This window comes from Mus caroli, chromosome 6 (genome assembly GCF_900094665.2).
Source record: "Mus caroli chromosome 6, CAROLI_EIJ_v1.1, whole genome shotgun sequence".
Lineage (NCBI taxonomy): Eukaryota > Metazoa > Chordata > Mammalia > Rodentia > Muridae > Mus > Mus caroli.
This window is the reverse complement of record NC_034575.1, coordinates 47,024,632-47,051,885: the sequence shown is the minus strand read 5'-3', so window position 1 is coordinate 47,051,885 and position 27,254 is coordinate 47,024,632. Positions and strand designations below refer to the sequence as shown.

The following is a 27,254-nucleotide window of genomic DNA, read 5'->3' as shown; positions in this document are numbered from 1 at the left end:
TTGCCTGGCCTGGGCAAGGCTGTGGGTGCAAGGCCCAGTTTCAGAACCAGAAAAGAAGTAGCTGGGTTGTGAGGGCTCTCTTCCCACTGGATGCATGGGAATTAGTGTTTACTTTTGTAAAAGAGTCTGGTGCACACAGCTTGTTCTTGTCCTTCCATTGTCATGTGCATACACACTGTTCTGTGGGTAGAAGGGTCTTTTATGTCATCAAGAACTATTCTTTTAAATCCAAGGACTGACCTTTTGTCTCTCTGGTGATTTAAAGCATTGTAATAGCTTTCTTCCTGGCATTGCAGCGACCAGAACTTATAAGCATTTTGTAAATAGATCATGCATATTTCTGACACTCTTCTCCAGAATGTTCTTTTAAGATGATAACAAACCAAGAAAAAGTATTTTTGTTTTTACTAAAATTCAGTTCATCATTTCCCTAAGTTATTTTCTACATTATTTCTCTCCTGTCTGTGTTTTCTGTCAATTTCTTAGACTTGATTTATTTAGTATTATAGAAAGAGCTCATGCTTCAGAAAGAGTAAACAGGTAAACAACAGCAGTGGCTAATGTGCCTGATGGTGGGAGGCTGAGTGATGTGCCTGAGAGTGATGCTCACACTGGAGGGCCTAGCATCCTCTTCATGACCCCAGGGACGGGGGTCAAGTGACACTAAGGCAGAACTTTAAAGAATATGTACACTTTTGCCGGCTACGTAAACACCCAAGGTGGGTATCAGAGTAGGGCGTGAGTGCAGAGGTGGCATACCAGGACAGGAGGACTACTCATTGGAAGATCATCTGATCTTTTTTTCCTTTCTGGGGAAAAGAAGGCTTGATCTAGTTGGGCTGATGTACCAGGTCCAGTGAGGTGAGTGTAGAAAGCTAAGCTACAACCAGCCGTGTAAGGAAGGCAGTGATGCAGGCATTTTTAAGGAGAGAAAAAGTTGAAAAACCCTCATGACAGTGAGTGAGGATTGGGCTGAAGGGAATGTGTAAGCAGAGAAAGATAACTAAGTAATTACAATATTTTAAGTGAGAGATGGACAGATTCAAACCAAGATAATAGCTAAGAATTAGAGAAAAGTAAAATACAGTTTTGTTGAAACTCTGCTTTGTTTTAAGAACATTAAACAATGTAATAATAGAATGAGAAAACCATTAACAGTGTGCCTCAAGATATGACTCTATGAGCCAAAAAAGGAGGGTAAATACAGTAGAATAAGTGGTACTGACTGATGCTGTCAGACAGCTGAACTCTGGGTTCAGATTTGTGCAACACTGGCTGGGGGTTCCACTCCTAGATTTACAAGGAGCAGCAGTGCTCATCCATGTGAATAACAGGGTGTGTTGGTGAGTATTGACTGTCAGTTTGACAGGAGCTAGAGTCAACCAGAAGACAGACTTCTGGGCATGTCTGTAAGAGAATTTCTAGATTGGGTTAAGGTAGGAAGACCCAACCTAACTGCAGATGGCATCATTCCATGTAGGGTCTTGGGCTCACCACTTTTCCTTCCTGATTGGATTCAGTGTGATGCCTGCCTTACCTTCTTGTCACTGTGTCTCCCCTGCTGTAATGGATTACAGCCTCAAATGTGCACAGAAATAGACTTCTCCCTTACGTTCTCTTGCTGGGCATTTTATTGCAGCAGTGTGCAGTGTAACTAATTCAGAGAGACTGGTCCCATTTTCGGAGGCTGGAGACTAGCTCAAGTCTGCTGTTGACTATTTCTTAGGGCTGCTGTTGTCAGCAAAGTAAGCATCTTGGTCAGAAAAGAAACATGGTGGTTGAAAGGCCAGCCACCGGACCAAGCCCCTCTTTGCTTCCTGACTGGATCTGCAGCATGCTTACAAGGCATGAGCTTCAACACAGTAAGAGCTGATCCAACCTAGACGCTCGCAAGGCTTCCAGGGCAATGGTAAAATCACAGAGAGAGTCAGATGAGTACCCTTGATCAGGGTAGGAATAAAGAATGGGGACTGAGCAAAAAGTACTCCATGAGAAACGAGCCTAGAGAGAGCAGCCGCAACCTTGCCAAGGGGAAAATTACTTGCTGAGAAAATACTAACTAAAAAGGAAATTAATTTCACATGAGACTTGACAGAAATTAGTGGCTAAAGGGGAGAGTGTGAAGTCATGTGACTCTAACATAACATTTCATGAAACATCTCCCAAAGAAGACAAAGTTTGAGCTACCTTGAAAAGAAAATTTAGTAAGAAATGGAAAGACTGAAAGATTTCTCAGTGACTAGAGCATTCTCTGCTCTTGCGGAGGACCCAGGTTCAGTTCCCAGAACTCACACAGTGGCTCACACCATCTATCTGTAACTCCAGTTCCAGGGGAATCTGATACCCTCTTCTGGCCCCAACAGGCACCAGGCACACACATGGTCACATCATCATCATAATAACATTAAACTTTAAAATGTATTTTTAGATTTTAAAATTTTTATTGTATGCATGTTTTTGCCTGCTTGTATGTATGCAGATCATATGCATGCCTGGAGCCTGTAGAGAAAAAAAGAATTCACTGGATGCCCTGGAACTGGAGTTACAGATGGTTATGAGCCACCATGTGGGTGCTGGGAAGTGGACCTGGGACTTCCCAGCAAGAAGCAAGAGCAAAGCGCTCTTAATTAATGGCTGAGCCATCTCTCCAGCTCTTAGAGTAAGAACTTTTTGAAAATAAAATAAATTGGGAAGAATCTCAGCTTTTAGAAAAACTCAGGCTATATAGTTGCCTATTACTATAAGCTTATGCATCTGTCTGTTTAACATAGTATGCATTTGACTACAAAATCTTTAAGGAACTTTTTCTATTGGGGGATTCATGTTAGGAAGTTACTGGGGTTGCTCTCAAGTTGAAAGAAACCAGGTTTCAGTCCTGGTACTGTTTTGGGCTCTTTCTCCTTGCTGCAGAATTCTCTTGGTTTTGTTGCCATGTGGATGGGGTACTCTGTTCATGTTTTTTTTTTTTTTTTTTTTGATTTGTTATCAGAAGGAGGAGGATAAAAAACTGTACCGGTCAGAAACAAAACCCAACAGTGAATTTCTCTCTGTAAATTGTCATCAGGGTCCTGTAGGTGCCAGTCAGATCTGAGGTGCCAATCTTAGTGAGGCTGCTCTACAGCTCCTAGTACAGGTGAGTGGTTATGCCTGAAGAAGAACCACTTTGGGGTGTGGCTGGAGGAGAAAATGCAGGGAAAAGTTAGGACATGCGAAATTGTGTCTGTGAGGGCCAACAATGAGAAGCATGTTGTATGTAGCTCATGGCTGTGCATGCCATCAAGAAGTAGGTTGTATTAAAGGATGAGGAGCTGAAAGGTTAAAGAAAGATAAGAAGTAGAACTGCTGTAATTCTCACAAAACCAGATGGAGGTTTCTCTTCACTTAACAGTTACCAGCACTCAAGTAAATAGTTGCCTTTATCCTATACGTGGGCTCACTGCGTGCTGTAAATGTATTTAATCCAAAGTTTTAGTGCTTGAAGTTCACTACAATAAAGAGATTGCCAGGTGGGTGCAAACTGTAAATAGTAATGTGTCCTTTACACTCATGCGAATATGGTTGGCTATCCTTCCTTGTGGATCATAAGAAATGATTGCAGAGGAAGACTCGGTGGCTGGGGAGTTAGTAAGAACAACTGGAAAGGAGGCTCAGCATCTCATGATAGAAGTAAGCAGCTGCTTCTTCACCTTTGAGTTCAGGTTCTCAAAGGATCTACGAGTGGGGCTCAGAGATGGGCTCCTGTATTTGCTCAGCATTCTCTTCATTTCTTGTGGTCTCCTTCACTCCATTGCTGTTAGGTCATCTTGCCCTTTGCTTACTCCTCGGAGATCATTCTCACTTGTCAGCTGTCACTTTTCCTTCCTTTAACGTTACTACATGTCCTTGATAAAGTAGAGGGGAAATAATTATCACATTTTCTTCTGTAGCAAGTTGGGGTGATGGGGTCCAGGCTGATGTGGAATATGGCAGTAATTGGATCATCAGGCTTTGATTATTAGCATTTTAAACTTTGATTATTAATGCTGATGAGAAGACTGTGAAGTGTGTAGGAAAATAATCAATTCCTATCACAGAGGAAGCATTGTTAAAAGATGTTTTTAAAGGGTAAAATAAAAGTTCACTGAAGTTATCAGCTACTTAATAATAGACTTACTTTGTTTTTCAGTTATTCTTAAAGCTGAAATATACAGTAGTTACACAATGAGTTTTTGTTTTTACAGTATTAGAATGTGCTCTGCTACTATCTGCCCAAAGACAGAACTTCAAAACCCAGGGCTCTACAAAGGGACTGCCCTGGTTCTCTGTAGACTCTGGACATGTGGCTCTCAGGAGCATGGAGCGAGGTTGCAGTTCAGCACTGAGTGCCATCTCAGTCTGGGCAGGTGTCAGGGTATTGTTCTTTAAGTGATTTACAAAATGAAGGTAAACCACTCTATGCTTTGATTGCCCACCAGTTAAACCCCTCTGCATTTCTTCTGGCTTTCTCTAACGTCCTGGTCCTCCTCAAGCCATGCTCGCACCACACAGAGTATTCTGTTGCTCTTTCAGCATAAGCAGGGCTATTGTGATATTTATCTGAATTCAAACAAGGCTAATTAAAAGAGCTGCTGACAGTTGTTGTGATCTGACTTTGACTGCAGCTTGATGGTCATTATGGGTAAATAATGAACCAGGTCTGCAAATGTAGCAGCTGCCAACTCGGGATAGAAGAACGGCTATTGCTTCCAATTTAAGGATCTATCGACCGCTTCTCTTCTCCCTGCAGATCTTCTGCAGAAAACAAATGTTTTCTGCTGCTGTGTATTGTGGTTTCAGCTGTTTCAGATATAGCCTATAATTTCCTTCTTTAATATTTAACTTAGGACATTATTAGCTTTCAGAGTTAACAACTTTTCTGTTTTAAAAAAGTTTGGCTTTGTCCTTGTGAATGCCATAACCAGCTAACCAGCTGTGGCTATTTATATGCATTTAATTTGTACATTATACAAGAATTAGTATAAACAGCAAGATACGACCTCTGGCAGTGTTTCAAAGGTCTTCATAGATAGCTTTTTTTGTTAAGAGATCGGCGCAGGCCCGTTGCTTTTGTTTTCATAAAAATGGACACCTCTTACCAGACCTCAAGTTTAGGTTTTGTTCACTTTTTCAGTGGCTTTGGAATATTTTGATTCGTGCTGTATTTATCAATTCGGAGTAGCTGCAGTGGCTTTCATTAAAATGCAATAGTGAATATATTGTCGCTCCATCATGAGCGTCTCCTTGTCCTATTAGTGAGTAGGAAGAGGTACATTAAAGGTGGCACGAGGACAGACTGCATCCATAGATTAATGTACTTCCCTGCAGATGTCCTACACTTAAGGATGCAGCTTCTGAATCTAATGGTTACAATCTAGAGTCTCACACAGGCCGGAACTGAGCACCATCCTACCACTGAGTCACTCGCTATGGAAAAGCCTGGCTGCATTATGTAAAGCCCGAGGATACAGCAGTGCTTTGTGCATAATGTGGCAGAGCTTTGAGATCTTGCTGGGAGGAAATGATCCCAACATGCCCCTAGAAGAGAGTCTTACTTTGAAAAATAATGATGAAAACTTGCTTATTTTGCCATGTCTTTGTCTTTGTTTATTTCAGGAAAGGCTAACCAAACTTTGTTTATCAGACTCCAGAATAGTACTGTGAATGCTCTTGCTTTCTCGTCCCCAGCTTGGATTACGCCAGAAGTAATGTTAACAAGGGGTTATGTTGTGCTGGCTTATGTTAAACCAGATCACCCCTAACATGTGCGAGCCATTCATCTGTGTCACCAAAACCCAGGAGGACATCTGACATGGGCTCTGCAACAGAAACAGTGATCGCTTACAAATCAAACATGGCACGCTCTAAACTGATTGTGCACGGCAATCTCTTCTAGAAAGGACAACTAATTGAACATGATAAAGTGTAAAGTTAATTAACACCCTTAAATTTGTTGATTACTTTCACGGGATTATATTGTTCGTTGAGTAGCAGCTTTCTGTCCCAGCTGTCGCCTTTTTTCAGCGAATGACGCTGGTAAACAATAGAGACACCATAACAAGTCGTAAATGGTCCCTGTGACAGCAGCCCCTTGTGAGGCTGCATCTGTAGAAAATGATTAGAACAATTGCATTTTAAAGACAGCTCACATTGCAGCCCAGGTCCCATCGGCCCTCTTCTTGATCTCTTTTGATGGCAGACTGGTTAAAACATTTAAGTTCTTTTGAGTAAATTAGGTGATTTACTGCATTTTTTTTTTTTTGAGAGTGCCTTGGCAGCTTGGCTTTTACAGTGTTAAAGGCAGATATAGCTGGAGCTTACATTTTAGTGTTCTGTCTCCTTCCTGGGTTTGAAGGCCTCTTTCCGATTGGCGTGGGTGAAACTAGCTCATCTGTGATTCCTAAGAGGTTATCTTAGGTTACCCATCCTTGATTCAGCTTTTTTCGTAAGGCCAATTCCAAATTTCAGCTCTTTGCTACTCTTAGGCCCAAGACTTTGACATGCTTAGGCTGAATAGATTTACTTGCTATATTTTATAATATTTGCGGTTTACTATGTCAAAGACCTTTCCTTTATATTCTCTGCTGCTTCCGAATAAGCATGGCACCTTTTGAGTCTAGAATGTAGATTTAATGATATTGGGACTTGTCTGAGCTACCAGTGTGATTTGAGTGGAGATTTCACCTAGGCCATTTATTTTGAATCACGTGTTTTCATTTTTACCTCTTTATGATAATGTCCCTGAGTACACACACACACACAGGTTTCTTTATATGGCATTAAGTGAAGATGCCAGTGCCACATACTGAGAATCACACTGCTCCAAAATTGAGGTTGTCCTTTTGTGTGTAATTGATGAGTAGCAGTGGTATTTAGTATTTGGCACGCTGGCTTGCTAATATATATTTGTTGTGGACAGCTAGCTGGAGCTTTACCTCACTCGCATTCAGAGAGCTCCTGCCCACTCGACACAGCACAGGAAAACTCATGGGTTTGAGTAGGTATGTGTGCTTTTTACCAGTGCCTCTCAGAAAGCTACAAGAATAGGAAAAGAAAGCCAAGACTGTGGGGCTCTCACTGAGTGCTGGGGAGGGGGGATGGGAAGATGATCTCATGTGAAGGAGCAGTGACATGTGTGCACAGAAACCCACAGTTCTCAGTGGACACAGAGAGCAGAGGTAGGGATACTTATTCACTGGCAAGAAAGCTGAAGATTTAGAAATTAGAAGATTTAAGGAGAGAAAGATTAAAATCCTCTGCTTTCTACAACTCTCAGGAGGATCAAAGGAGGGAGGTGACAGTAGGAGTTTACTGTCCTGTGCTGAGTCAAGCATACAGGTTCTTCAGGGAAAGTGACTTTCTTTGACTTGGCGTGGGACATACGTGACTCCGAGGCCTGCTTAGTAATAGTAATGATGTCTGTAGCTGGTTGTGCTCGCAGGAAGGCATCGTCCGAGACACCAGCTTGTGCTGGTTCCTAAACCAAACTGCCTCAAATCGGGAGACAGATTAGCATGAGTCTTAGAACAAGGCGATTACTGTTGGTTTACTGTTTACAGATGGTCGACCAAGTCAGTGAGGAGGGAAGACCTGAGGAGTAACTCAGTTCACTCTGAGCCCTAAACAGTCCTTTAACATAAAAATATGAAGAATGTTATTTGTTATTTCATTTTCTGTATTCTATGTAAAGTACCAAATAAGCATTAAGAATAATATGTAACCTTAAAACATGTAACTCAGTTCACGGAGAAAAGCTCTGAGGTTGCTTTATCCTCTCTAAATGAAGTTTGCTCTTACTTGAATATAACTTTTTGATTTAATTTTATTGTGAAATCTTTGTTTTGTATTTGTTAATGGTGAGTTGCTCTTTTCTTTTTTCTCCTTTTGTGGTGTGTGTGTGTGTGTTTGTGTGTGTGTACTGTGTGTGTGCAGAGCACCAACACTGGCATTGTTCCTCATGGCTCTCCATTTTGTTTAGTGAGAGGGGTATCCACTGAGCAGAAGGAGAGCTCTCTATTGGCCTAACTCAGCCAGCTTGCTCCTGCGATCCCTGTCTGTCCTAGAGTGCTAGGATTAGAGGTGGCTGCCACACCTGCCTGGCTTTACGTGGGTCCTGCAGATCTGAACGCTCATCCTAATGCCTGCACAGCAGCAGCTTTATCCACTCGGCTGCACCCCTAAGCTTTTAGTTGACTCTTAATTGATAAAAGTAGTATACTACATATCAGGTATGACATAATTTTTAAGGATATGTATACTTTGTTGAATGACTAAGTCAAACTGTCTAGCATGCAATATTGCATATACTTGCTTTTAGTTATGAGAGTACTTAAAATCTACTCTCAGCAATTGACAGAAATACAATTCACTGTTACTAACGGTAGTTATCACATCGTTCAGTGGGCTCCTGAACTTCACCTTCTGTATTTCTGGCTTTCTGCTTTCTAGACATATTGCTCTGATAAGCAGATACAAAGCTCTGCAGAGAGGTGGGAGTCACGTGTGGTTAGGGAACAGGTGCGCTCTGGGACATCCCATACTGTCTGTTCAGGTCATGACTGCTTTACTGTTTCAGTCAGATCTGCAAGTGCATTTGGACACCATAGGAGTATTTGGGAAGGTTTGGAGGGAGAAAAGGAAAGAGAAAATGGTACAATTATAGTATAATCTCAAAAGAAAAATGTAAAGGTATAAACCTGAGTCCCTGAGCCTTAGGTGCTAAAGGTGAGTATAGGTGTATCCTTGGGGAGTGGAGGGTAAAGTGAGAGTTCTGGGTCTCTCATCGCTTTACATTTTAGATTTCCTGGAATAGTCTTATCTCAAATGCCAGGAAACAGATCTCATTTTTGATTAGGAAAACATGTTTATGAATTGAATCTTTTTACCTAGCAATTAAAGCACTGACTAGATAACTTGCTGGTGATACTCTTCTCCTTTGAGTCATTTATACTTCTCTAGCTTGCATATAATTGGTTTCTATTGGCTTGTGTGGATTTTCTTCACCCTTGTCCTCCCACCAACAGTGGCTCTTGTGCATCTTAAGTAGTAAGAGCTGGTTCTTAGTGCCAGGGTGAAAACCGCTGGATGATGATGGGTCTCCAGTTGTGGAATTTGGGTGTGTGTCAACTGTAAGTCTCTGTTTTTAAAATAGGAAGACTGGCTAACTTAACTTTGATAAGGCATAAGAATGCTTCTCTTCACACTGCCAAAATGTGATAGATACAGGTGACTTTGAAGAGCAAAGTATTCGTCTTAGTTTGGGTTTATTGCTGTGTTGAGACACCATGACCAATGTAAATCTTATAAAAGACAACATTTGATTGGGGCTAGCTTACAGTTTCAGAGGTTCAATCTATTATCATCATGGCAGGCAGCATGGCAGCATGCAGGCAGACATGGTACTGGAGAAAAAGCTAAGAGTTCTATATCTTGGTCCAAAGGCAGCCAGGAGAAGAAGACTGTGTCCCTAAGGGGGTGGAGCTTAAACACTAGGGGTCCTCAAACCCCACCTCCACAGTCATGCATTTCCTCCAACAAAGCCATGCCTCCTAATAGCACTTCCCATGGGCCAAGCAGATTCAAATCATCACAGTGATTGTGTCTATTTTGAGTGATTTGGGCACTTGTGTTTTCATTTGTTTGTATAATTGAGTTCATTGTTTTTATTCTAGGACTATGGGAGAGAATTTCTAAAGACATGATTGTAAGAAATGGCTAGAAGCTTTAAAGGCAGCTACAGGATTTGGGCTTGTTGGATTTTAGTTAATATATCTATGTTAAGAAAAAATCTTTTTTTTTTCTTTTACACTTGTACTTAGCTAAAAGGCCAAGACGCAATAAAGTAGACTATATAAGGTAGGTATGGGCTTAATCAACTGAAGGACATTTAATTTATTTGCTTACTTACTTTTGAGACAGGGTCTCTCTCTGTACTTCTGACTATCCTGGAACTCACTATATAGACCAGGCTGGCCAGAACTCAGATCCTTCTGCCTCTGCCTCCCAAGTGCTGGGATTAAAGGTATGCACAATATCATCCACTAGACAGTTTGACTTAAGCCATTCTGCAAAGTGTGCATATCTTAAAGTTATTATATCATACATAATAAGTAGTATACTATATCATTTCTCATGATCAGCCTTTCTTTTTTCTAATGGGGAACTTTTATAGAGTCCGGTGTATCCCATGTATTCAAACATCATACATGTTTGAATGTGGATGCATGTGAATTTGAAAACCCCAAATGATCATAGAATCATGTTGTCTGGACTTCCCTCATAGATTGGAAGTGGATAGAGCAGGCAGCATTTAAGTGGATTACTAGAGTGCCAAAAAAGCTTGGTAAACCCTTAGCATCATGAGTATTTCTGTGAGAACAGGTCTCACCTGGTACCGCTTCGCCATGTTTCTTCCCTTTTGCCTTCTGTCTTAGTCCACTTTGTGATACTTTAGTAGTATCTGAGAGACTGGGAACTAGGGACATCGAGTTGGTAGAGTTGTCTGATATGCTCAAGGCCCTGGAGTTGATGCCTAGCAACCACTAGAAGCACCACTCCTAAGAAAAAGGGAGAGACTAGTTAATTTATAAGGGACAGAATTTTATTTCTTATGGTTCTGAAGGTTGGAAAACCCAAAATAAACGGCTGTCATTTGTGAAGGGCCATCATGACTTGAAGGAGCAGGATTTGGAGGATGAGGGGCAATAAGAATGAGAGAGGCCACACTTGTCCTTCCATAAAATACCCATGTTCTTGATGTTGCATGCGTCCGTGCATGATGGAGCCTCCGTGTTCTAACGAGCTCTCATTGGTTCTCACTGTTTAGCACTGTTGTCTTGGGGATGACTTACTTTTTAGAATGCACATTTAAGGAATAGCCTCTCCTTTTCTGTCTTTCTCTGGGTAAATTGTCATCTACTGAACATCTCTTTTGTACCAGGCTCTGTGGGTACGTGCCTCATGAGTCAATTATCTCTACCTTCCCAGAAATAGTGTTCCTATGGAGAATTGTATCAGAAATAAAGGTATTGAAATAAGTGATATAAAGTCAAAGCAGGAAAGTTAACAAGAGTTAAGTTTGGCTCCTCTGAAGAGGCGAATGTTGAGCCTGGTTCACAATTATTGGGGATTTTGTCATGAGTAGTTTGGAGAAGAATGTGCCAAACTGAAAAGAATAAGTGCAAGGCTCGGAGATGAGATAAGGTCGTACTTGATCTGTTTCAGGGACAGCCAGAGGCCAGAGTGCCTTGAAGCCTGAGAGACAGAAAGATGGGTATGGATAAGACAGGAGAGGAAGCTGTGGCTTGATTAAAAGAGGGCTTTGTAGGACTTTGGATCTCATGCTGAGCATGATGGGAAGTTTTGGGATTGCTGAGAGAAGAGAAAAACTATGGGCTAGATTTATATTCTAGGAGAGTTCCTCTGGCTGTTGTGTTGAGAATAGATGTTGGAGACGAGGGCAGAAGGGAGATCAAGTGTACAGACTGGGGTTATAGAAAAAAGTGACCAGGTCACGGGCGCATAACTTCTTACAAGCAAGGATACGTACGTGTGATTAAGCTCTCACCCCACTGCTAGCTACAGAGCTTGATGTATAGTAGGTGCCCAGTGGACTATGTTGAATGTAAGCAAATACGGGATTTTCCATCTCTTCCCATAAGATACACTCAACTTTCATTGATTTTTCTAGGTCTTCGTGGTGATTTTTTTTCCTCTCCCTACTCTTACTTTTTGAGACAGGGTCACATTTTGTTGCTTAAATTCAGAATTTAAGCAGAATTCATGATTTGGCTACCTTAGCCTCCCAAGTGGCATGGCAGGCATATGCCAACACACCAGCTTACAGTGTTGTAATCTTAACACTAACCAAACATGGACTTCTTTCGAACTTCTCAACCAGGGCCAGCCTGCTTCTCCTGTTTATGGGGTGAGTCCACAGCAGCTAATATTCAGCAAGCAAGGTTAAAACTAACCTAGAAGAGACAATGACTTAGATAACCAGATAGGGAAAATGCCACATCACACATAAAAATTGTAAAGACCTTCTATTTAAGTGGTATTTGCAGCTACTCTATAAAGCTTTGCGTATTCACGCCTTTCCCAGTTCATACACTGTCTTGGAGTCACTTCTTTATCACACAACCAGCAAGTGCTATTCTCAGAACCAGTTATTACATCTCCAGAGCCTTTATTCTCTGAGCCACGGTTATTGATTTATTTTCCAAACAGTCATCTATTAAATATATCCTGCTGTATACAACATAATAGGAATACTGACATAAGCAAGACCCCATGCTGACCCCGTAGGAAAAATCAGATAAAGAAAATGAAAGATTTTAATAATATATAGTAAATGCTATAATCGAACTAAAACAATATAATTGGTTTTATGTATACTATTATTAAAATATAAACTAAAATACAGGTTTAAGATCTAAAGTGGTAGGAGCCAGTGTTTCAGATTTAGGACTCTTTCAGATGTTGGAATATTTGAATATATATGGAAATACCTTGAGATTGAAACCCACATTTAAGATTAATTTCTGTCCCTGCCCCCAATGTATAGGCTGAAGGTCATTTTACATAGAATTTTTAGTGTGCCTGCATTTTGACTGCTTCCTATTACCTAAGGATAGATGCTCAATTTTCTGCTGTGGTTTCATGTTGGTTGCCCAAAAAGTGTTAGATTTAAAAGAAACATATGATTTCAGAATGTTGAATTAAGAACAGCCAACCTCTAGGCAGTGGTTGCACATGTCTTTGAGCCCAGCACTCAGGAGGCAGAAGCAGGAATCTCTGAAGATTCAAGGCCATCCTGTTCTATAGAGTTCTGGGATAGCCATGATCACACAGAGAAACCCTATCTCAGAAAGCAAAGTAAAAAAAGTCAACCTATTTTTAGACAATGGACTTGAATTCAAGTGACCCATCAAGGCCATATACTTAGTGCTTATTAGTGACAGACATGAAGACCTGTGTCTTCAGAAGTCTGGGGCCTTTTGGAGCTTTGTAGTTGCAGCTTTTCAGATGTCCTTTCCATGTACAGATGCACAGGGGTCACACTTCCTTTAGGAGAGCTTAGATGTTAGTTCTGCCCCGCGCTAGAAGTAGGTTTGATGGTGTGAAAGGAGTGCATGGGATGATAGGATTTGGTCCCAAGAATTGCCAAAGCTTTCAGAATTACTCAGTTTAATCAGACACTGCATTGGGGCATAGGTTGTGATAAGGTCAGAAATAAAAACACCGTCAGAGAGAGAGAGAGAGAAAGAGAGAGAGAGAGAGAGAGAGAGAGAGAGAGAGAGAGAGAGAGAGAGAGAGAGAGAGAGAGAGAGAGAGAGAGAGAGAGAGAGAGAGAGAGAGAGACTGCCAAGGACTTTGAATCAAGAATAAATTATTCTTTCTTGTGAGCTTTTCTTGCTTAAGTAACTTATTTCTTCTTTTTGAAATATGTGTTTGAACAAGTGAGAAAGTGCACCTGTCAAAAGATTAACCAGCTGAGAACCATTGTCAGCATTAATTTTCCTTCAATAAATGACTCTCTGAAGCTATTTAGCCATCTGTAATCTAGATACAGAGCTCCTGAACCTATGATGGATAGTGCTCGATTTGTTTGTAAGCTTTGACTTCAGTTATCTACTTAATTTCTGCAGGTCAGATCAACAGGATTAGGAGACAGGGTGGTTATGTGGCTTGAATAAGAATGGGTAATGAGTTGAGCAAAATAATTCTAAAACATTAATGGTTCACCATCTTGGCAAAGTAAATTAGAAGCTAGCAGAATGACAGTCACTCAAATGTCATTATCAAACACTAAAATAATTAGGTTTTTGTACATAATCCTTTCCAGAGTGTATCTAATGCTGGTATGAACTGAGGTGACTTAACGTCCTGTGAGCGTTGTAGGCCTCCCCATGTAAGGCACGCACTCCCAGGATGGGCTGCCTTGCATCACACTGACTTGTGCTTTTAGTGTGGTTAAAAGTAATAGGAACCAGGAAAGGGCATGTGCTTGATGTGGCAATAGCAAAATATTGACAATTTAATTTTAATGTTTAAAAGCCATATTTCATGGAGTAAGTTCAATTGAAAAGCTGGTCCTCATTCGTAGCTGTACGTTCTAATGGCCAGGTCTAATCGTGGCACACCTATGGTTTCCTATTTCTATTTGCAAGTAAGCCATAAAATAATTACAAAAACAGAAGTTGTGCTAATGTAGCTTATCCACATACTTACTTTTTTTGAACTATAAAATCTAACTTAAAAATTATGAACAAAGACATGTCAATTTTAAACACATTAATTTTTAAATTTTATTTCATATTTAGTTAAAAAGTTATGGCCTTTCTCCCTCTATGAAGAAAGACAAGCCTAAATTAAGAAGTTGCTTCACTGATGAGAAAACTCAGATGGTTCTAGAAAATGTATGTGAGAGCAATCTAGCTAAGCATGTCTCCCTTGGAAAAGAGCCTTGCTCCCCGAGTGCCTGTTTGTGGCCGAGGAGTCAGGTCTCTAGATCTTACCCGTATGTGAACTGTGGTTCTAGAAGGAGCTTGTGAGCCACATACCTCAAATGCTACCTTTAGAGAAGGCTCCTCTGTGTGCTGTGCTGCTAGTTGGGGCCCCTGTAAAGTATGTATGAATGGCTGTGTATGGGGGTTTATGATTAACCTCCACTTGGCTATTGGAACATTCCTTTGGAGATTTGTAAAATCATACACATGCCTGGCAGAAATACATTTTTGAGGCAAGGGATTTAAATTTGGCTTTTAGGTTTGTCTCTTATTTTGGTATTTTACTTGAGCGGTTTTGCTTCGATCTCCTTTTCCCACATGACTCAGGTGTCGGAGCTGCTCGGTCTGGAAACCTTACATTTATGGTGGGAGGTGTTGAAGATGAGTTTGCTGCTGCCAAAGAGTTGCTGGAGTGCATGGGCTCCAACGTGGTATACTGTGGAGCTGTTGGGACCGGGCAGGTAACGTTGCCGCACAATAACAGGACGCGGTATAAAACGTCCTTTCTTTTCTCTGACCAATGCTTGCCCCTCTCTGCTTGGTTTATGCTGGGGATTCCGTGCTTGGATTCTAGGTTACGTTGGAATAAGTTGGGTTTTCATCATTGCTCTTAGGTCTGTGCAGATATCAATACAATGAGAAGCAACCTGTGCACTTAAATCTTTTTGAATAACAAATCATTTCCTTTAAAAATGTGAGATGGCTTTCAGTACTGAACTCTTAATAGAACTAAGTGCCCCTCCCCAGTTCCTAATGCATGCACATATCCCATTTGCCCAGCCACTAGGCTTGAGACTTTCATATTACATATCTTTATTGGGCTGAATTTGCCATTCTCAAAGCTGTATGAGTTTTACTTCAGCAGTCTCACTGTTGATTATCTTGATCATTCCACAGGTTACCTGGGTCTAAGCTTCTGTTATCTCTTAACCTAGTTTGCTGATCAGAAGGGCAGTAGGTCCCTATTTTCTACCATGTTCAATTTTAATTTTTCTCCCACTTGACAGTCTTAGCTATGAAATTTGCTCACATTCCATAGAACACAGATTTGAGTAATGTTCTTATATTCCTAGGCTCCTTCCATGCTTCTCTGTATTTAATCCTCATATATATTTACCATTTATCCTGATGTCCATCTTTTTTCTTGCCTGTTTACATTATGTCCTAACCTTTAGAGAGATGATTTCTGGTTCTACCTCCTCTGTGCCTCTCTGCTTTTAGCAATGAAATTACGAGTACTGAACTCTAAGGTTGACTCAGTTCTTCCTGCCCACTCCTCACACATACTCGCATTCACTCCATTCTTCCTGAACCCTGCTGTCTGCCCCACCACACACTTTACCATTGCTTGCTCATTTGCTCATCTGCTCCCTTTCATGTAGCATATCATTCCCACTTCCAAATTAGAATGTAAATCCACTCCTCAGAGAGCAATGCTCTATGGATCATTCATCCTTAGAGTGTTGAGGCCACAGTAATAATGCCATTTATTACCAAGCAAAAGAGACCCCTAGGTTCTGCTGAGGACAGTGTGTTAGGTTCAGAGGGAAATGCACTGAATACACTCCTTACCTCCAGGAGAGAGTCCACAACTGAATGGTGGCTGGTACATTGGCTGGTTGGCTGGTTGGCTGATTGGCTGGTTGGCTGGTTGGCTGGTTGGCTGGTTGGCTGGTTGGCTGGTTGGCTAGTTGGCTAGTTGGCTGGTTGGCTGGTTGAAGAGAGAACCCTGTAGAATCAGGTGAAGAAGACTTTTTTAGAAGGATTCTTACCAATGCTCTCTGGTTTCAGTCTGCAAAGATCTGCAACAACATGCTGTTGGCTATAAGTATGATTGGAACCGCTGAAGCTATGAACCTTGGAATCAGGTTTGTTGAAAAGAACATTTTCATATACTAATAATTTTCATTGTCTTCCCTATTTAATGTTTTATGTTAGAAGAATGACGTTCATGGTAATAAATGAGTTGGTTCAGGAGCGTGTTGAAAGTGTTTCATTATTGAGTTTTGATAGACTTTGCTTATTGGACAAGCAATAGGACTCTAGGGAACACCAGCACTCTTGGCCACAGCCATAAATGTAGTGCACTGTGCTCTGAAGTTGTACTATGCTTTGTATATTGGAGCCCCATATCTTCTGTTCTACTTAGGTAGAAAACTGTAAAATTCAAACCTATTTTGGCAATGTTGGGACAGATTTGAATGAAACATGATTCAAATGAGTCATGAATTTAAGTGCTATGCTACCATGTGACTAGTTTTATATGCCTGTTTTAAACATACTTCTCAGAATCTGTACTAGCAAGATCTTGGTGCTCTGTTGTCAAAACAATCGGGCTTCCATTCCTAAAGGTACAATTCATGTATATAACTTTGATTTTAGCTTGCTTGGTTATCCTAGATTAGAATGTATCTTTTAAAAAATGCAATGTTCACTAATTGTTTACTTAGAGTGAGTCCAAAATTCTGTTTTTCTTTCCAGTGATCATTCTCTAGAATGCTTAAGGTTAATGCCTAATTTCATCTTTAATCCTTTGGATTGGGAATGCTACATGTTATTAATCACCTAATTAATATTTTTAATATTCTGCATCTCACAAATATAATAAATACATATCTTTTATTTTAGAGAACTGCTCAATGTGTACAAGTTGCTTTAGTCATAGCTTTCTTTCTTATCCTGGGCTGCTTTATCAGATACAGCACAAAGCAGAAGAGTGGCCTGGACACAGCTTTTGATAAAAGCAATGAAAAGAGCCAAAGTGCTTGAGATAGTTTTAAAAACATGGTAATGGATTCACATTTCCTCTTAATTACCATATCAAGATGCTGTTGTTTTATTGAATTGCCCGTCTCAGATGTTAAACTATCTTGACCTATTAAGTTGTCATGTTGTAATTGAGATAAAAGAGGAATTTGCTTTGCATCAGCGCTAATTGGTTTATCAATATCCCATACCATTTACATTTTAGAGCCAAATGTCTATAAGATGGTGAGGCATGTTTGTACAAAGCCTTAATAAAACTGTTGTGCGTGGGAGCCCTTCAGACCATCATATTTGTGCCATGGCCAGTTTCAGGCTATGGGTGGTTGTCATGAAAACCTTGTTATTTATTTTCACATTGTTCTCTAGATCAGTTTCATGAAAGAAGAAAACAAAACTTTCTGACACTCGAGTTGCATATAAAGTTAATTTTTGCTTACAACAGAATTAATATCCATTTAAATGTATATGTATGATTTTTATTCTTATTTTTCTGGAATAAGGGACTAGACCATGAAAGTAAGAGCCTGTGTAAACATAGTTTCACACCCAGATTCATGACATGACATGCCCTGTCCTCACTAGTTTGTTCTTCACTCCTCACACAGCGTAGCACTGGCACAATCGTGTCTTCCCACAGTTCTTGAATAATTTTCCTGTCAAAATTCTGATTTTGACATTTGTCAAATTGTTCCCTGGTATCCACACAGAGGGAGGCAAGCACTGATTCCCACATGGTATCCTCTAATCACACACATGCCATGGCACATGTGCACACTCATACACACACACACACAAATATAATTTTAAAAAATAAAATGAAACTTATATCTAAGGTAAGTCCTTATAGAAATTCACCAGATGCCAACTAATAAAGAACAATAGGAATATCAATTGCACAAAGTGTATGATGAGCTGCGAGTCATTGGCTACTGCAGTGGTTCTCAAGAAGAGTATTAAAAGTGGAATAAAATCCACACAAGGACATTAATAGCAGGAAAATAGCTTATCTTATTTTGGCCATGACCCAGTATAGAAAAAACAATATTTGACTATAGAAAGATTTTCTGTGGTTCCGTGGTATAACAGAACCTGTCACTCTAGACTCTGAAAAATATGAAAGTTTTAAAATTTTAGTTTTTCTAAAACTCTAAATATATATACATATAACATGTATAATATATGTGTGATATAGTATATGTAGAGAAGAGAGAGCTACAAGTGTAAATAAAACATGCATTATAAAGTTTGAAGGCGAAGCAGAAGCTTGCTGGTTCCCTCGGCTGTTAAGATGATATACACCCTCTAATGTCTCACGTGGAGCGAAGCTGTTCTCATCACTCCCGGTTTCCCACGTTGCCTCACAGGAGTCTTGATGCACTGAAACCTGAGTGTGTCTGCTGCTGTCCTTCCGTCATGGTTTACAGACGTGGTTTAAAATGACAGGATTGTTCTCTAATAGAATGGGGAGAGTGGCCAGGATTTATTGAGCTTTGCAAGGTGAAAGAAAAAATTGGCATCAGCAAGCATAAATTCCCAAGTAGTAAATTCCCACCGAGTCGCACAGAGGAAAGTGGTTCAGAGACACTTATATTCTGCCCACCCACAAGTGGAATTTTCTAGAGGATTAATGTCAACATTTACAAATTGAGTTGCCTGTTCCAGTGAAGTGATCATTTCTGATTAATTTCATTCTCATAAGCAATTTTTTGTTTCTAGAATATGGTTTCTCTTTAATAGGAGAAGAAAACCATACAGTTTAAAAATTGTATTGACCCTTGCTCTTTTACAGTGAGTCTTTATGGATGTTAGTGAAATTTTTAAAATGTTGTAAAAAAAAAAGTGCAAAAAATATTGGTACATAATATACTTTGAGATTCCTTTTTATTAGATCTTTTCCCTTCCTAATTGGATTCCTAGTTAGGGCTCTAAAGTCGTTTATAGCCTTGAAAGCACCCTGCCTGCATGGCGAGGTTGTGTCCAGGATCACATGCAAACAACATCGTCAATGTACGTTTTGTTGTTTCATCTTTAGTTTTGCTCCATTGGGAGTTGATTCTTTTTTTTTTTTTTTTTTTTTTTTTTTTTTTGGTTTTTCGAGACAGGGTTTCTTTGTGTAGCCCTGGCTGTCCTGGCACTCACTTTGTAGACCAGGCTGGCCTCGAACTCAGAAATCCGCCTGCCTCTGCCTCCCGAGTGCTGGGACTAAAGGCGTGCGCCACCACGCCCGGCTGGGAGTTGATTCTTAAGAAACACTGGTGATATAACAAGTGATTGCATGGTGAGTCGCGCCCAGGCCCTCCTTGTAGCTGACATGTCGTCTTACACCAAAAGTAACTGCAAACGCTGCTACTTCTCTCTGATACTCGAAAGCTCTTGACAAAGAGCGTTCCCTGCGAGTTCACTTTTGCTTTCCTGGTTAATGTACCTAGAAGTTAAAGCTCATTTATTTGTTTATTTGTTCGTTTGTTTTTCAGATCAGGGCTTCTCAAAGACCAGGCTGACCTCGAACTCAGAGATTCCCCTGCCTCTGCCTCCAGAACACTAGAATCAAGGGTGTGCGCTCCCACTGCCTGACAAAACTCTAATTTTTATACCTTAAACAACAGAAAAATTACAGAATGTTGATAGGATTTCTTAACTGATAAAATGCCACATATTTGTTAACTGTCATGTTACCACCTACAGTCACACAGTGAGTCTCAGGCTGGTAAAGTCTGTCTAACTTGCATCCAGTTCTCATTTATAATATGATAATATTATAAATAATATAATATTTTGGTAATAATATCAACCAACCCCCACGAGGTTATAGTGATGGTTGAGTTAATTCTTCTTGTTTTTTAAAAGTAGTTCTTGGCACTTACTACTTAGTGATATCTGAGGTTGTAGTGAGGTGTTTAGGATTTGGTTTGACTCTTATTTGGACAGTTTTGCCTTGTAACCTGTCTCATTAGCACACTCTGTGTGTGTGTGTGTGTGTGTGTGTTTTAGTTATTGCCTGTTTTGTGCATGGCCAACTCTTAAGAACATAAATGAAAGGAAGAAGAGAGGCGGAAGGGGATGGGTTAGAGGCTAGGGTGTGGCACTTCTCCTGTGGTCACCAGGTCCCTGGGTGTGGATCTCCCCTCACCTGCCCCAGGCAGGCAGTCTCAGCCCATGCTTGGCTTCTTTGTTGTCTCATTGGTTCCTGCCTGGAACTGACACACGGCCAGTCTCATCAAGCATGAGTGAATCAGGGAGTGACTGGTTAAAATGGACATAGCTTTAGATGTTCCTTTCTGTTATACCAATACCCAGTTGTCCTTCCAAACACCAGCACAGGTACGTAAAAGGTAGAGAATGAACAAACTTTTGGCTCCTAAAATTTTGGTTATGGTGAAGGCAAAGAAGGGTTTTTATACTTTCTTTCTCTCTCTCTCTCTCTCTCTCTCTCTCTCTCTCTCTTCTTCTTCTTCTTCTTCTTCTTCTTCTTCTTCTTCTTCTTCTTCTTCTTCTTTTTGTTTTTAACAATTTATGATGCATCCTTTTTTACTTCTCCCAAAAGTTCATTTAATGTTCTTGTGTTTTAGAGGTGAGTGGGTTTGACATAGTGACGTTTATTTGAGTTGCATTATATATGCAGTCAGAGCAATGAATTCATTCTGTTTGTATCAGAGAACATCTCAGCAATTGTAAAGCCCCGAGCACGCATGCACACACTCTCGAACCACGTCCAGTGGCAAGTTATTATGGGGACTGACAGACTGTCATCCTTTTGATGGCTTGAGCTGTATATCTCCTGAGCAGCAGTGGGGCTCTTATGCAGAAGTATCATATGTTCCCAGCCAATTTACAGGGAAGCAGCAATAACATTTTATCATGGTTGAGAGCCCAGTAGCTGCTTCCTATTAAACTTGCCCTTTCAGATACCTGTCTTGGATTAATTTGTTGATTTCAAATGGAAACTCAGTCTTCTCCAGTGAAGCATGACGTTCTAGGGTAGACTCTCTGAATGACAATTACTGTGTATTCTAGCTGGTTTCAGACCATTACAAGCCTTGGGCACAGAGGAAGGCAGAGGACTTCAGTAACTGATTTTAATATCCTGTCTAATTCTAACTGTCAGTTCTGTATGTGCCAGCTGAAGGAGCCTCAGAAGGAGGAAATGCAAAACACTCCTCACTTGCTCTTTTTAATGATACACTGCTGCAGAGTGGGGGCAGGGAGGGAGCAGCAGGCTCCTGAAGGGAATCTGCACGGCAGGCAGCATTTTGGTTTGGAAAGTGAGTAGAGAAACAGCTACCACCTGACTATATGTGTTCATGTGCCCTTCAGATGCCTCTAGACAGTGACATGTTCAGCAAAGCAGGCTTCTGTATGTCAGTGCCAGGGTCTTCCCTGGGTTGTTCTCCCCAGGGAAAGCAGAAGGTGTCAGAAAGGTAGGGAAATAGGCTTAGTTCGCCATTTGGGCAAATGCTACAGTGTGAAGCTCCTTGGCTGTGAAGAGTCTTGTGAAGTACTAGCCAGCAGAACCTGGAAGGTTCTTAAGAGAGGGGTAAGGCCGCTGCTTTAAATGTGATGACATCTTTGAATCTAAGATGGTAGGATACTCCTAAAATGTTTGATGCCTTTGAAAATGTGCTCTTTATGGATGCATGTTTAAGAACAATATCTTTTTTTCCCAAGTCATGCGTCTCACTGTCATACCAATAGCTTGATTTTATTTACACTGAAAAACAAAGTGTCTGTTGCAACTACACACACATAGCACATGTAGATCTTTTTCTTCCCCTTTGACTTTTTAAAACAGTGTCTGACTGATACAGCTGAGATTGGCCTGGAACTTGCTATGTAGCCCAAGCTGGCCTAGAACTCCTAATCTTCCTGCCTCTGCCTCCCACTTGCTAAGACTAGGCATACACTGTGTGCTCTGCCAAACTCAGATACTTCAAAAAGACCCAAATAGTTGGGCTTCTGTCTATTACTGGAGAGAATTCGTGATAACTGATTTAGATGGAATCTTTATGTTTGATAGAATCTTTAATAAAAGACCCACCCTCATAACATGAGCCATCATACAGACTCAGCTGAGTAGCACGTAGTGTGCAGTTTATTACTACCACCTCAGAAGCCTGCTTACATCCTGTTGTGGTATACTGGTTCCATGCACATCTTGGCTGTCAGCTCTCTTCCCCCCATTAGCACTGGAAAAACACTTTGCTGTTTGGGTGTTGAGATTTTGCAGTGAGTAGACTATACAGTAATAAATGGTGAGGTGCAGTTTGTTTAACATTTATCTAAGTGTCTCTTTTCAATCTTTTTTTTTCCTAGAAGAGATTGATCTTAAGACAAAGTAGAAAGCTTTTATGACAGTTGTTTTATAATGGCCCTTTGCATAAAAGAAACCAATAAATTGCTGGGTATAAGATTTTATTTGAAACTTGATTCGATAATACTTAATAAAACTGGGCTTCCCAAACTGTGTGAAGATCCTTCGACTCGAGCTGACGAGCAGTTTGCTGCGGTTCCTAGGGTTGCCTTGAGCCCCGGGAGAGAACAAATGATGTTTCCGCTCGGGCAAGCTTTGTTTTATCAGGATCAGTAACCTTATCAGCAGGTGACCCAGAACTACAGCGCATGTCTCTGAAGAGATAGCATATGTCACCACTCTGGGCAGACTTGCTTCATAAGCAAGAGTGTGTGCAGGAAAGACTGTTCTTTGTAATGATAACTTCTCCTAAGCAGATTTTACAGCTCATCATTCATCTCTTGCATTTACTCTCATAAAAACTAACGGAGAAAACATACATGTAAGTGCTTCCACCAGACTCCCGGGACTTTTCGGAGTTGTCATATTTCTTTCTGAAATCGATCATTTGTATGTGAGTGTAGAATTGAGATGATCAGGTTGGTTTAAAGTACATAAATGACAAAGCAGTAGTATCTGAGAGACAAGGGAACCCTGACTGTGAGAAGCCATGCACACTGTGCTGAGGCTGTGTGCTTTCTCCTCTAAAGTGGACAGTGCAGGTTTTTCTCAGGATGCCCCTGTTAATCAGCAGCTCTTAATACTACATAATTGAAGATTGGATGCTTCACTTGGATTTGATTTTATGGATTTGTTTGTTTGTTTGTGGGTTGTTGTTGTTTGGTGTGTTGATTTTTCTGGATGGTGTGGTGGGGTTGAGACAGGATATCTCTTTGTAATCCTGGCTGTCCTAGCACTTACTGTGTGGACCACACTGGCCTTGAACTCAGAGATCTTCCTGCCTCTAGAGTGCTGGGGTTAAAGGCAGGAGGTACCTCCACTTCAGGCCTTTATTTTAGATTTTTGAGGTAGGCTCCTACTCTGTAGCCTAGGTTGGTCTGACACCCCTCTATCCCAGGCTGGTCTCAGAGTAGTGACTCTTTGGCCTCCCAGTTCCGTGTGGATTTTAGATTTATAGTGAAGGAACAAAGAGGTGGGATCCCTTCACATGTTAATGAGTCACACTTGACCTGTACATCCTGACATTTAATATTTTTCTTTGACCTTTGACAGGTCAGGCCTTGACCCAAAACTATTGGCTAAAATCCTGAATATGAGCTCCGGACGATGCTGGTCTAGCGACACTTACAACCCTGTACCCGGGGTTATGCATGGAGTCCCCTCATCCAATAACTACCAAGGTGGATTTGGAACAACACTCATGGCTAAGGTATGTAAATGCAGAGATTAGCTGGGAAGGACAGACGAAATATGTAATAGTTTCATCTTCCCCTGCCTCTCCCCCCTTTCTCTCTCTTACACACACACACACACACACACACACACACTTTCAACAAACCTTGCTTCTATCCAAGAAGGCAAAATGTTTACAACACTGCATCAGTTTTCCACTAAAAATTAGTGTAAATTTGGCTTTGATTAAAAAAAATCTTTACCTTGATCATTTTATTTCTGGCTAAGGATGCACTGAGATTTTTCTCTGAGGCTTGGGTTTATTTATAGTATAAGCTAATAAAATTTTGTTCTTCATCATAAATTTAGATTAACTTACCAACTCCTTAGAATGGGAGCAGTGCAATTTCCAAGTTGTTAATGCTCTTGTGTTAAGTGTGCGAAGGGATTTATGTGTAAATTAGTTGTTTAAAGGCTTTTGTTTGTTTCTGTTTTGGTTTGGTTTTGGTTTTGGGTTTTTGTTTTTGTTTTTGGGGTTTTTTTTTTTGTTTTGGTTTTTGGTTTTTTTGGTTTTTTGAGACAGGATTTCTCTGTGTAGCCCTGGCTGTCCTGGAACTCACTTTGTAGACTAGACTGGCCTCAAACTCAGAAAATCCATCTGCCTCTACCTCCTGAGTGCTGGGATTAAAGGTGTGTGCCACCACGCCCGGCTATTTGGTTGTTGTTGTTGTTGTTATTTTGGTGTGTTGATTTTTCTAGATGGCATCTCATTTTGTTTGTTATCTCTCCTCTAGAACATACTTAGGCCAACAGATCTTTAGGTCTTCTAGAACTACCCACTCTTCGCCCCAGAACAAAGGTAGTAACACAGTTGCCCAGATGCTGAATTCCCGGTGACATTTGTCCCTCTACTTCCCAAGTGTGTCTTGGATTCATTTCCTCCTCTTTCTCCACCAATCCCATGGCGGTGCCTCATTTCCATACACCACAAGACTTCCCCAGCTGATCCTGATGGCACTGGGTTGCTTCCCACATGCTAATGAGAGTAGGCTACAATGTAAACCCAAGTGTCACTCACTTCTCCTGGTACCTTCTCATAATAGCTCACGGTTACTTGTAGGTTAATGTCTATCTCTGCAGCTTGTCTAACAAGGCCTTGAAAATTTGGCCTCTTCTGCTCCCCTCTGCTTCAGCCATGCTGAATTCATTGTCCTTTCTCCCTTACTCCCATACCTTTCCACTTTTGGTTCTCTCCATCAGGATAGTTCTTCCTTGCTGCAATTCCCCAACCCTGGTGCCTTTACCTAACCAACACACCACCTTTTAGCTCTGTGCTCAACCAGAGCTTTAAAAAAAAAAAAAATCTTTTTTTTACCAAAAGGCACCCTGGACTATGCCTCCTGGGCTCCCATACTGGTACTCTTGCTCCCAAATTATACTAGCCCTCTTGAGTGTCTTTCTTCAGTCTCTGCAGGCTGCAGCTGTCATATTTATCACTGTGTATATTATGTAGAGTACTATTTGGGACTGTCTCTATGTTTCTATACCAGTCATACAGATTTCCACAGATTTGAAAAACATTTCTCTTTTTGTTTGTTTGGTTGATTTTGTGGGGCTTTTTGTTGTTGTTTTGTTTTTGTTTTTGGGCAGGGTTTCTCTGTGTAGGCCTGGCTGTCCTAGAACTTGCTCTATAGACCAGGCTGGCCTTGAACTCAGAGATCCTCCTGCCTCTGTCTCCCAAATGCTGGGATTAAAGGCAAGTGCTGCCACACCTGGCTTGAAAAACATGTAATTCTGCCTGCACAGTAATTCTATCTAAAAACAAAATAAATTCATCTCCCAGAGAAACAGGCGCTCGGACATTGAGAAATCAAGAATTCTGTTCTTAGTATTTTTCTAGCTATGTGGAGGGAAAAGTGCTTAATATAGGGCCTGGGTGTGCGGCTCAGTGTGAGTGTGCTTGCCTACATTTATACGAAGCACTTGGTTTGATCCTCAGTATCAAAGGACAGAAAACATGCACGCACACAATGTGTGTAAGAATCTTTTTTTTTTTTTCAGATTCTATTTTTCCTTCCCTACCCACTTCTCCCTTTAGCCTAGCCGAGTCTCCCACACGTCTCAATATGCTTCCTTCTGCCTTTGATCTAGGATCTGGGATTGGCTCAAGACTCTGCCACTAGCACCAAGACCCCAATTCTCCTAGGAAGCCTGGCCCATCAGATATACAGGATGATGTGTTCAAAGGGCTACTCAAAGAAAGACTTCTCTTCTGTGTTCCAGTATCTACGGGAGGAGGAGCCCTTCTGACTGTGCCCTGTGGACGTGGACACTGTTAGGCACCAAACTCTGTCCTGAGCTTCCTCTAGCTCACTCTAGAAGTAATGGGTCTAATCAAAGGTCGTCTGTCTGCTTTTGATTGTCTACATCACAGCAATCCCTGGGAATTTCTATCCATTTTAAATGCTGCCGCTTTCATCTGTTTAGCCAGCACACCCAATGGTTTCACTAACTAGCCCAGTTGACCTTTTTGAAGTTTGAACCTTGAGTACCTTCAACAAAATTGAGCACTCTGATCAGGATATTTTATTTACTCCACTTTGCAAATAAAATCAAATGTTTTGTCAACATGATGGTAAAAAGGAAAGAGATCGGTTACAAAGACAAATTAGAGGGAAATTTGTCCGGTTATCCACATGCTATTATTATTCCTTCATTCAGGGTTACTGACTTACTGTCCAGGGCTTGATAAGTAAGGCAGCTTATTGGCCCTTGTTACACTATCTTAGTGTACCCTCCTGTTACAGCTTCCACACTCAGCTGGCTTGCTTCAGTATTTTTGCTTCCTGTATATTCTTACTACATGTTTTTGACTCCAGAAAAATGACACCTTTAGACTGTTTCAGAGCCAATGATGATATTTCCTTTAAATAATTATTACATTATTCTAACTATAGTCATATTATTTTGGATTTAAATAAATTTCTATCCTGATAACATTTTTTGGAGCTTTTTGTTTTGTCTCTTAAGGTTGTTTTTGTTTGTTTGTTTGTTTACAAGCAAATGGTGGAAAGGTGAAAAGAACAAAGGAGGGCCAAGGTCAAAGGGTACAGAGCTTAGAGCTGGCTGTTGTCAAGCCAGCAGCTTGCTGCCCTTCTGAAGACTCGATGGCTGTATGCCTGAATGTTAGGTGGTTAAGTGCTATAACATTGCCATCGAAGGTAACTGGCCTCGGTGTGGAGCACACTCCTCATTTCTCAACCCTGCAGTGGTTTGCTGCAGAAGAGACAGGACAGACCTGGCAGGGAATGTGTAGTAGAAAG

General features: G+C 40.9%; 1 protein-coding gene across 1 annotated transcript in view; it reads left to right on the top strand.

Annotated features, from left to right (window-relative positions):
* Hibadh (3-hydroxyisobutyrate dehydrogenase) overlaps positions 1 to 26,930 on the top strand; it is a 99,426-nt gene extending 72,496 nt beyond the window's left edge. Inside the window, exons 5-8 of the mRNA XM_021165077.2 lie at positions 14,853 to 14,986; positions 16,317 to 16,393; positions 23,812 to 23,968; positions 26,083 to 26,930. Coding sequence (XP_021020736.1) covers positions 14,853 to 14,986; positions 16,317 to 16,393; positions 23,812 to 23,968; positions 26,083 to 26,241 — 527 coding nt within the window. The 3' untranslated portion in view covers positions 26,242 to 26,930. The remainder of the gene's footprint in view (positions 1 to 14,852; positions 14,987 to 16,316; positions 16,394 to 23,811; positions 23,969 to 26,082) is intronic.
* Positions 26,931 to 27,254: the final 324 nt, after the last annotated feature.